At 39.4% G+C, this 12112-nt stretch overlaps 1 protein-coding gene across 2 annotated transcripts; it reads right to left on the reverse strand.

Annotated features, from left to right (window-relative positions):
• Positions 1-619: 619 nt before the first annotated feature.
• On the reverse strand, positions 620-11513 carry LOC110710807 (F-box/kelch-repeat protein At1g67480-like). 2 transcript variants are annotated; one of them, XM_021889150.1, is made up of 4 exons: positions 11064-11513; positions 9593-9657; positions 8510-9360; positions 620-1503 (listed from the first exon to the last, which is right to left on the reverse strand). In XM_021889150.1, the coding sequence occupies exons 3-4, from the start codon at positions 9013-9015 to the stop codon at positions 876-878; spliced, it is 1134 nt and encodes a 377-aa protein (XP_021744842.1). In that variant the 5' UTR covers positions 9016-9360; positions 9593-9657; positions 11064-11513; the 3' UTR covers positions 620-875. The 2 variants fall into 2 exon arrangements, with proteins under 2 accessions (XP_021744842.1, XP_021744849.1); XM_021889157.1 differs by lacking the exon at positions 9593-9657.
• Positions 11514-12112: the final 599 nt, after the last annotated feature.

Consider the following 12112-nt stretch of genomic DNA (forward strand, 5'->3'; position numbering starts at 1 on the left):
TCGTTAACGAATAACAAGTGATTGAATCAATTAGTAAAGGAGTTGTTTTGTGTTAATTATAAGTTTTGAATTTGAGCCTTAAAACATTGTATTACTGTACGTAGATTGTTGAATCTTAATATCGTGGTCCCAAACCTGTTCCCTTAAAACGCAACAATATTTGTTGTGAGAGTTTTCATTTTAATTGCGTCTTAATCCGGATCAAATATGGATTATTTAAAGCATGATATTACCAATTTACCAAGTAATGTCCTCTACAAAAATAGTCACCGACTCACTAGTTCATTTACATAACACACACTGACACACATAACTTCATTCCTTGGGTGAAACTGAAATTTCAAGTTGGTTGATGACTTTTTATAGACACATAACACACACATAAGGCTGATCAAATGCTCAAAGTCAAATCCACCCTCTTTCCCTTTTCTATAATGCACACATATCTTCATTCCTTGGGTAGAACTGAACTCAAAATCATGTACTCCTGACTAGTGACTATGCATCCCCATGACTCCATGAGCCTAGTACCAATATTGTGAATTTGCACATCAACATATAAACTTTATCGTTATATCTAAAAAAAATGACTGCCATATCTCGCAATATTGGCAAGAAATAAGAGATAGAAATTGCAACATATTCTATTAAATTATATGAGTGCCTATTTTACAGTCAAAAACACACCAAATCTAACATCCATGGCAAAGACCGAAAGGGTTAAGTTATACATAATAGACTACGTCAAACATCAGGAACATACAAACTCGAAAGCAACTAGAACAATTGTACAAGTGCAATGAGACAAATTACACAGGTACAACATGAAAAAGGAAATACATGTCAGGCAGCAAATGACAAACTGCCATCTACATTCATGCCCTCATAGTCACGCTACACAAGCATGCACCTGAGGGTTTGATATCAGTGGTCATCCACTCCAAGCCTGGGGCTGCCTCGGGATCATACAGCAGAGTCCGATACCCAGGCTCATCCTTAAGCGAGAAGAGCAAAAGCTTACCATCAAGTATACCAAACCGAAACCCAATACTCAAGCTTCCAGTTACTGGCACGGGTACCATCTTCCATGAACTGTCCCTAGGGTTGAATATAGTTAATTTCCTTTGGTTCTTCCATTCCATGCAAAACAGCTTTTCACCTAGCACGGCATGGGCAGTAACCATAACACAACCATTCTTCATCTCACACCAAGTGTGGTTATCTGGGTCATACACATCAACAAACTTTGAGTGTCCGATAGTGAAACTTGACCTCCCGCCCATAACATACAGCTTGCCCTCAAACCCACAGGCAAAACAGCCCCACCTTGGGCGGCGAAGGGACTCTATCAGAGTCCACTCGTCAGTATCAGGATTGTATACCTCAACACTGCACAGAGACTCACCGTCCATGCCATAGCCTCCCACAGCATAGATCATCCCACTAACTTCAGCACATGCAAAATCATAACGTGCAACGTTCATACTTGACAGCTTGCTCCAGCTGAAATCATAAACATTACAGAACTAGATTAACTAAAGATAGACTCAAAGTACATAAGATGAGATATATTGCAGACAACACACATAATAGTTTGAGATAAGCAACAAACGTTTTTCTTCTTTACAAAAATCAGCATCAAGATCATAAAATTTCAGAGTTAACTCATATTTGGCCCGGGTGATGCCTCGGGTTTATACTTTGTATAATATTGTGTTATAATGTTTATGTATTAGATAGGTGATTCGACTTTTAAATTTAATTGTTTACATACGTAATAATCTTAGATATATTTATGTACTTGTATATTTTAGTTTGATTAGAAATATAGATTCATACCGCTAGCAATACAATTCTATCTTCTAGCCAACCTAGAATCCTAATTCTATTCAAATAGGGGTTTGTCCTCTTAATGAATTCATAACTGAGGTTCAAACTGTGTCTAGCAAACTTTCCCGCTAGGCTAAACAACCTAAACTCAAAACCATGAAATCAATTTCCTTAATAAATGCAGTAGCGTGATCGCTGATTCTGTCTTGGGGTTGAACCAAGCATTGGAAGCAAGCAATGACTTAAGAAAAAGAGTCGAAGAGGCTAAACATGGAGAACAATATAAGGACAGTGCTTAATGCTATCAATCACTGCACAAATTATTTGTAAAGTTCACATGCTAGAGATGTCATGCTCAAAAGGGTTGATGACATGGATGTCATCAAGACACAACACACCACTCGATCAGCTAGCTTGCTACTAAGGTTGTTGATCTCTGTTGATAAGTATATTAGGTGACTCGTACTTCGTAGCTTTGTCCGCCCGATCGGGCGGACATTGCCCGGTCTGACCGGGCGGAAGAAGAAGAGGTGCCTGGCAAATTCGTTGAAGAAGCTGCTCTCGCGCCCGACCGGGCGAGCCTTCGCCCGACCGGGCGAGCCTTCGCCCGATCGGGCAGACCTTGCCCGGTCTGACCGGGCGGTGGGGGTTGGATACGTTGAAGCATTCGTATGGAGTTTTCTTCTCGCGCCCGATCGGGCAGACCTTGCCCGGTCTGACCGGGCGGAGAAGGAAAAATACGGAACGCGGATTTTGCGGTTTTAGGTTATCTTATTTTATTATCTTTTTGCCCAAGTATCTTTTAATTAGGGATTAATATAAAACCTCCCTAATATCAGTATTAGGGTTAAGAGAGATAGAGTGAGAGCCGTTCTTGAGAAATACAAGAATCATCTTTGTAATCTTTGCAGTTTATAGTGAAATCATTCGATCTCGGTGCCCGTGGACGTAGCTATCACATCGATAGTGAACCACGTAAATTCTTGGTGTTGTTCTTATTGTTTGCATTGAATTTCTTTATTGTTTTCTTGTTTGTTTTCGACCTTTGCTTCCGCTGTCGCACAACAATTGGTATCAGAGCTCAGGTTCAATCCTTGGAGAGTTTCTTGAAGATAACAATGGCAGGAGATTCAACAATAAGAATTGAGAAGTTTACCGGGAAAAATAGTTTCGGGCTATGGCAAATTAAGATGAAGGCTCTGTTAAAACAACAGCAGATATGGCGTCCGTTGGCTCCAAAGAGTACTACTTCGGAGTCAGGAGACGGACCGACTGACTCGCAGTTAGAAGTTATGGAAGAGAAGGCACACTCTACCATATTACTTAGTCTTGATGATCAAATCATCACGGAGGTTGCTGATCAGGAAACGGCGGCTGGATTGTGGCTGAAGCTGGAGTCATTGTATATGACTAAGTCGTTGACCAACAAATTATTACTGAAACAGCGGTTGTTTAGCCTCCGGATGCAGTCAAGTACTTCCTTACGGGAACATCTAGAAAAACTTAACTCTATTTTGCTTGATTTACGTAATTTAGATGTTAAAATTGATGATGAGGATGCTGCGTTGATTTTACTTGTATCTCTACCGTCTAGCTTTGAGAATTTTGTAGAGTCTTTTGTTGTTGGTAAGGATTCTATAACCTTAGAAGAAGTGAAGGCAGCACTTCATACTAGGGAACTCAGAATGAAAGCTACGAGTGATAATGGGGATAATGGTAGTGGGTTATTTGTTAAGTCCGGAAAGTCTAAAAAGAATAAGGGGTTTAACAAGGGGAACAATGCTGGGTCGGGTGCTGGAAACGGCAAGGATGGATCTAGTAAAACTACTACTAAAACATGTTATTACTGTAAAGAACCGGGTCACTTTAGGAATAATTGTCCGGTGAGGAAAAACAAGTCCCAGGCTGCTGTAGTTGAAGAGAAACCGAATGAGAGCTATAATTCAGAGGAAGATTTAGCATTAGTCAGTTCTGCTAGGTCTGATGATTTATCTGATAACTGGGTTCTAGATTCGGGGTGTTCGTTCCATATGTGTCCACGTCGAGATTGGTTTGATACATATGAACCTCGCAATGGGGGTATGGTTATAGTCGGTAACAATGCTCCATGTAAGGTCACAGGTATTGGTTCCATGAGGTTGAGGACTGTTGATGGGCGGAGGTTAACTTTGACTAATGTACGGCATGTTCCTGCTTTAGGAAAGAATCTGATTTCATTGGGTACCCTGGATGACTTGGGGTACAATGGTGTGTTTTCAGATGGGGAGTTGTGTATTTTCAGAGGTTCTGAGTTGGTACTTAAGGGTATCAAAAGGAACACCCTCTATGTTTTTGAGGGTGTTACACTGCCTAGTTCTGCGGTTTGCGCATCTGTATCTCACCAGGAGATGACTAAGATTTGGCACATGAGGCTTGGTCATATGGGGGAGAAGGGGATGCAGCTATTGTCCAAGAGGGGTCTTCTATCCGGGGTCAAGGTTGCCAACCTTGAATTTTGTGAGCCTTGTGTGTTTGGTAAGAAACACAGGTCAAAGTTCAGCAAGGGTGCTCACATTACTGATGCAGTGCTCGATTACATCCATTCAGATTGCTGGGGTCCATCTAGAGTTGAAGGTATGGGAGGTTACCACTATTTTGTGTCATTTGTTGATGACAAGTCCCGATACACATGGCTTAGGTTGCTTAAGTCAAAGGATGAGGCCTTCAAAGTTTTCAAGCAATGGAAAGCTTTGGTGGAAAATCGACAAGGAAGGAAGATCAAGAAGCTACGAACGGACAATGGGCTAGAGTTTTGCAAAGACGAGTTTAATCAGTTCTGTGCAGATGAGGGTATAGGTCGGCATCATACTGTCAGGAAGACACCACAGCAGAACGGTGTAGCAGAACGGGTTAATCAGACACTGCTAGAGAGAGTTCGATGCATGCTCTCTAATGCAGGGCTTGGGAGGAGGTACTGGAGTGAAGCTGTGTTAACAGCTTGTTATGTCATTAATAGGGGTCCTCATTCTGGAATTGATTCCAAAATTCCGTTTGAGATCTGGAGTGGTAAGTTGCCTAATTTTTCGAATTTGAAGATTTTTGGTTGTGTTGCTTATTATCATGTTATTGAGGGTAAGCTGGATCCACGAGCCAAGAAGGGGTGTTTTGTTGGGTACGGGGATGGTGTGAAGGGGTTTAGAATTTTTTCACCTTCGGAGGGTCGGGTCATTCTTAGTAGGGATGTTACTTTCGATGAAAACACCATGTATTCAATTAAAAATGCAGAGATTTCAGATTTGAGAAGGGAAGGAGACAATTTATTACAGACAGATGGGGTACTTGAGGTACATCAGTCTACCATTGCTGATTTACCTCGGGTACAATATATTGATGATGATGCTGATGTTCCAGTGCCGGGTACTCCTGAACCTGAGATTACTCCTACTCATTCTAACTCTGGGGATGAGGTGGAGCAATCTAATCAGGGGTCATCTAGTCAACCTGACACCATTCTTGAGATGCCTAAACGAGTTATCAAGAAGCCTGTTAGATTGATTGAAGAGATGGAGGGAAGAAATTGCTGTGTTGATGCGATGACAGGTTATGCATTGAGTGTAGCTGATGATGTAGAGTCATTTGAACCTGCCACATATAAACAAGCAATTAGTTGTAGTGAGTCTGCGCAATGGCTTGCCGCAATGGGTGAAGAGATGCAGTCTCTTTACAAGAACAGAGTGTGGGAACTGGTAAAGGTACCGGAAGGGAGGAAGCTTGTGGGTTGTAAATGGATTTACAAGAAGAAAGAAGGGTTGTCGGAAACTGAGCAAATACGTTTTAAGGCTAGGCTAGTTGCTAAGGGGTTCAGTCAGGTAGAAGGGGTTGACTTTGTTGAGATATTCTCACCTGTGGTTCGACATACTTCTATCCGTGTGTTATTGTCAATTGTAGCACATTTTGATCTTGAGCTGGAGCAGTTGGATGTTAAAACGGCCTTCCTTCATGGCGATTTGGAGGAGGAGATTCTGATGAAGCAGCCCGAAGGATTCGAAGCTCCTGGAAAGGAACACTATGCCTGCAGATTGCTAAAGTCATTGTATGGACTTAAGCAATCCCCCCGACAGTGGTACAAAAGATTAAAGGAGATGCTTAACTCGGAGTTTGACATGAAAGACTTGGGTGCAGCTAGGAAGATTTTGGGTATGGAGATCTACAGGGATCGGGCTAGAGGTAAGCTTTTCTTGACTCAGAAAAGCTACATTGAAAAGATTCTGTCTCGTTTTGGGATGGAAAAATCGAAGCCTATAAGTACGCCAACTACTGTTAGTTGTAAGTTGTCTTTGTCTATGTCACCTCAATCAGAGGAGGAGTTGTCTTATATGTCTAGAGTTCCATATGCAAACGCGGTTGGTTGTTTGATGTATGCTATGGTCTGTACTAGGCCGGATATTGCGCATGCCGTTAGTGTTGTAAGCAGGTTTATGGCTCGACCTGGGAGGGAACACTGGCAAGGGGTGAAAAGGATTTTTCGCTACCTGAGAGGGACAGCTGATATTGGTCTTGTGTACGGGAATGATAAGGAATGCTTGGTCACTGGGTACAGTGATTCTGATTATGCAGCTGATGTGGATACCAGGAGGTCTGTGACTGGTTATGTGTTCACTTTGGGTGGTTCTGTGGTTAGTTGGAAGTCTACATTGCAGTCATCAGTTACGTTGTCAACTACTGAAGCTGAGTATATGGCTTTAACTTCTGCAGCTAAGGAGTCTATTTGGCTCAAAGGCCTAGTAGGTGAACTGGGTATTGCACAGGATTTTGCTACAGTGTATTGTGATAGTCTAAGTGCGATTTGCTTAGCTAAAGATCAAGTACACCATGATCGGACGAAGCACATTGATGTCAGGTATCATTTCTTACGTACTGACAAGAGGATTAAGGTGAAGAAGATTGGGACTGCTGACAACCCGGCTGATTTCTTCACTAAGCCTGTTCCGTTTAGCAAGTTTAAACATTGCTTAGACTTGTTAAATATTGATTACTACGTGATGTAGTAGGCCCTGAGGGGCGAAGTTGGGGAGCTCCTGGTGTAGGTGTGTTGGCCTTAAGGTGGAGCTTGCCCGGGGCTTGTGATGCAGGTGGAGCATTATGAGTTGTTATACTTGGAGACGAGTATGTGATGGGTCTTGGTTGAAGACTTATCGGGATGTATGGCTTATGCATGAGTCCTGCATCGGGTTTGGCTTGAGATGTTTTTTTTCACTATGTCTTGATGGGGTCGTTTGCTGACTACGAGTTCTCGTCAAGGTGGAGATTGTTGATAAGTATATTAGGTGACTCGTACTTCGTAGCTTTGTCCGCCCGATCGGGCGGACATTGCCCGGTCTGACCGGGCGGAAGAAGAAGAGGTGCCTGGCAAATTCGTTGAAGAAGCTGCTCTCGCGCCCGACCGGGCGAGCCTTCGCCCGACCGGGCGAGCCTTCGCCCGATCGGGCAGACCTTGCCCGGTCTGACCGGGCGGTGGGGGTTGGATACGTTGAAGCATTCGTATGGAGTTTTCTTCTCGCGCCCGATCGGGCAGACCTTGCCCGGTCTGACCGGGCGGAGAAGGAAAAATACGGAACGCGGATTTTGCGGTTTTAGGTTATCTTATTTTATTATCTTTTTGCCCAAGTATCTTTTAATTAGGGATTAATATAAAACCTCCCTAATATCAGTATTAGGGTTAAGAGAGATAGAGTGAGAGCCGTTCTTGAGAAATACAAGAATCATCTTTGTAATCTTTGCAGTTTATAGTGAAATCATTCGATCTCGGTGCCCGTGGACGTAGCTATCACATCGATAGTGAACCACGTAAATTCTTGGTGTTGTTCTTATTGTTTGCATTGAATTTCTTTATTGTTTTCTTGTTTGTTTTCGACCTTTGCTTCCGCTGTCGCACAACAATCTCATCCATCATTTTCATTAATTAGATTATTTTTTATATTTGTAGCTAACATTGCACCAAAAAAATATATTTGTAGCTAACAGGTTTATTGCTCAAATATTTTCTTGAAATTTCTATGCACCATTAAATTTCAATTTGTTACATTATTCAATATTTCGAATTGCATCTGTGTGTAGTTCTATTAAGTTTTATTCATTAGAGATTTAGAATAAAGATATAATTATTTTCCTCAATTTTCTTGTTTACACCTGCTATTTTATATTTTAAAGTTGATTGCATAAATCTATAGATTTTTTATTATGACTTCTATATATGCTACCTCGCCCAGTCGCCCTTAAAAGTTCTTTCCCTTCACTATTTATTTGCACATGACACTTAACACAATCTGTAAACATTAAGATGAACCTATAACTAGTTTTTAAGGCCCGGATGATGCCCTAGGTCAATAAGCTTTCACATGATTTAGTGGAGGTCACAAGATCAAATCCCAAATTAATAGTGCCACATGGCAGTGTTCCTTGTTTAGGAAACTTTTTAATATACTTCGTAATCAAGTGTAGATTCAACATAATTCTAAGAAAATAAAGAAACAAGAAGCAAATACAAAAGCTCGTAGATTTTTTGTGCCACTGGCAAAATCCATAAGAATATAACCTGAAATCTAATCTATCTGAATTAGTAGGGAGAATATTTCAATAACAAATGTTAATCAGCAGGAGAGCATAAGCACACAGGCAAACATAGAAGATACAAACGTACCTGTTGAGACTGGAATCATATTGGTAAACTTCAGCAGTGGGAGATGCCACCCCTTCAGAGACTGTACAGCCAGCCATTACTAGCAGCTTCCCATGATGAACCACGACACCAAATCCCATCTTAAATTCACCAGGCATGGGTGGAAGAACTCGGTGTTTGTTACCGACACTATCCAATACCTCCCACTGGCTCTCTTTTCCCTCTTCATCGATGGTCAACAAATAGAGCCACTCCTCCAGCAATCCTACTTGCTTTCGGATGGTAATGAACTCCTTACTTCGAATATATGACCTCCATTGGTTAGACACAGCACCCATTGAGGGAAAGGAATTTCGAGGGACAAGTGCAAGGCATAACTTCGCCACATCATCAGGAAGCCCCGGCAAAATGGGGACATAGCGATCATCCACAACTCGAGACCTAATCCCACGAGCGTCTTTTGAGTGATTTGCAAAGCACATGTTTGACTCTGTCAATCTTTTCTTTTCACTAATAAAACCAGGCATGTTCCAGCTATTTAACCTTGTTGACAACAAAATCTGATTTTTACAAAGTAACCAGTTATCACTCAAAATCTAAGTTCCAGTTATAAACTAAAATTATCAACAACAGCTAGAGAAACTCATGATACCCATCACATATAGGAATTTTACGCGACCAATGAATGAAAGAAGGAGATGAAGAAATCAATAAGGGTTTCTGTACAGAAGACGGTATATGCTTTGTCCAACCAAGCCCATTGGCCATGCCAAAACCTTCACTGTTAAGATCTTTTGTTGCTGTTCCGTAGAGATTAGAGGTGCTTCCAATTGTCAATGAGTAGTTTCTCCCTCCACACATTGCCCAATCACCTATCATATGTTACAATTGCAACCTACTCAGTAACAGTTATGAAATAACAGCATGCTACACTACATTCTAATTTACTATTAACACACAAAAGTGATCATTTTTAATATTCGACAAAAAAGTAATTCCCGTATTCTCAATTCTTCATACATAGTCTAGAAACCAACCAAAATCATGAAAGACATAAGGCAGGGGTAAAAGGAGTCATAAGCAATTAATTAGAGCAAATAATACCAGTCAATGCCATAAAACGTAGCCAGAATTATCCTGCAGCGACTTCCATTATGAGGGAAGATCAACTGTAAAAAACCATACAGGGTCAAAATTGACAAGGTAACCAATTAAGGATTTCACCAGCAATGAGTTAAACATGGACAAATCATGAAAAAAAAGCCTATTTGTCTTAACTAACAAGGTTTGAAATGTCCTATAAACCCTTCACGAGAAAGCTGTAATTAGACTCACATAGGACTAATAGGAGCACTACATTTCTCCCCTTCCCCCGTTAACTCCGTGTTAGGTGATTCCAAACTTATGTTATACGTAGCCCATATAGTTCAAGCTAAAGCCTCTTTATGAGTGCCAATGAGCCATGGTTCGTCCAAATGAACTATGACGGGTTACATCAAAAGTCTCAATATCCAAATCATAACATGTACGAGTGCTAATATTACATGCATGAAGTGGATGTCAATTACAGAATAGCATAGTTGGTAAAGTTTTAGGGGTGGTATTCAATGACCAAATCTCGTTTATACACATTACTCCATACAATATGCATGATAAGAACATGGATGCAATGTTAGGGGTGCTGTGGTAGGTAGATTTGATGCAAGAAAGTGAAAAACTAGCACATGGGGCAGTAAAGTAAATTACAAGCATAGATCTCAAATGAAATTCTAATAATTTACCTACCTGGTAACCACCTACCCCACTAACAGACATTGAAAAATCATAAAGATCAAAATTCTAAGAACTAGTCAATTAAAGTTTCTCCTTTTGTACTAAATAGAGCTCAACAAAATTGAGATCCCCTTTCTTTTTTTCTTGTGTTTTTTTTCTTAGTTTAACATATATAATGTCCTGCCATGAGAAGTTGAAAACAGCAACAACAACAAAGCCTCAACTCTAAAATGATTTGGATCGACTAATATGAATCGTCATAAACTCATAACTATACAGAAAATGAAACATTTCTTCTTGACATATAAAAATAATAATATAAAATATCTGAACAATCTTAATTTCAAAAAAAAAAAAAAATCTGAAATGCATATTAAGACCTCAAATAGATCAAAACCATTGCCTAAATGAGGCATTATCCAATCATAAAAGCCAAGGGATTTGAATACATTAGTCAACAGGTCAACCTACTCAACCAGAAAATGGTGTATTATTGTATTAATAATGGGTTTATAATTTACATATTGGAGAAATTATAAACTCAATAACATTAACTAGGAATTCAAATTCTTGTATCGGACTGACAGTTCGATAAATTAACATGAATATAATCAGAAATTAAAAAGATGCAATCTTGGAAATCAATGGCATTGGTTATTCATGCACAATAATTAGATTATCAAATTTTAGGCACCCTTAAACCCCATCTAAATATATACAGGAAAATTTTAAACAAAAAAAACTAGGAAAAAAAAAAAGCATTAATAATAATTAATTAATTAAAAGAGAGATAAAAATATACCTGATAAAAAGGGAGTTGGAAACAATGGTAAGAGAGAAATTTTTAAATAATTTCAGCAAATGCTGTTTAAGAGTAGAGGATAGGAAATATGGAGGAAATGAGAATGTAATGAAGAAATTTGGAGTGTGAATTTATAGAGCCTCAAAAATAGGAGTGGAGAATATTTTAATTTTTGTAGGAAAATAAAAAAACTAGATAAAGGAGCGTGGGGTAGACATGGATAAAATTTTGACATGGTCGACCGACACGTCAGGATTAACAAGGACTATGGAGTAAGATTCTCGACTCATATTACAGTAGATAAAACATGGTTTTGGGTTGGAGAGATGAAGGATGATGAATTTATGATTTCCAATTTTATTTTTATTTTTTCTGAGATGAGATGAATTGATGATTGGGCATATCTTTCGATCTATAAATATAAGGTTGCATTATTTTGTTTGAACTTATCAGATAAGAAAGCATTACATATATTATTATTAGAAGTTAACGAACATTTAGCGTTGAATAAGAAAACAAAAGGTAGAAATAATGTATAGACGGGAAATTTTGATATGCATTCCTAAATTAATACCACTTTAATAAATATTTTAAATGCTTATCTATTGACCCGGGGATATTTTTTTTTTTTTTGGTTCATATGAGCCACTAAGGCGGGGATGAGAATCGATCCCAAAATCACCTGAAACCGGAAGGGAAGTTCTTACCAACTGAGCTACCCCTCACTCTCTTGACCCGGGGATATTTGGTAGCAAGATACTTATTTTATTCTGCATTTAATTTGCACAAAATTTATTCTAATATTCTATTTTTACATTTGATTGGACTTAACGATAGCATTTTTTTATTTTTTTTTAACCAAGTATTCAAAAATTTACTAATCATAACTTCATAAGTTCATAAGTCATGACTCATAATTTATAGCTTCGCAATTGAAAAGAACACCAGAATGATTCAATTGTGAAGCTGGGGCGAATGGGGACTTTGGGGTAACGAAATCATTAAGCTTCCACTTGATCCTCTTTGCTAATATAATTGACACTCCTTTG

This window comes from Chenopodium quinoa, unplaced genomic scaffold (genome assembly GCF_001683475.1).
Source record: "Chenopodium quinoa cultivar QQ74 unplaced genomic scaffold, ASM168347v1, whole genome shotgun sequence".
Taxonomy (NCBI): Eukaryota; Viridiplantae; Streptophyta; class Magnoliopsida; order Caryophyllales; family Amaranthaceae; genus Chenopodium; species Chenopodium quinoa.

What these genes read in the sequence shown, in the direction of transcription:
- LOC110710807 (XM_021889157.1), bottom strand. Translation starts at nt 9,015, where the DNA reads ATGCCTGGTTTTATTAGTGAAAAGAAAAGATTGACAGAGTCAAACATG. An exon ending in TATGATTCCAGTCTCAACAG is followed by an intron (nt 1,504 to 8,509) that starts GTACGTTTGTAT and finishes TTATGATTTCAG; the next exon opens with CTGGAGCAAGCTGTCAAGTA.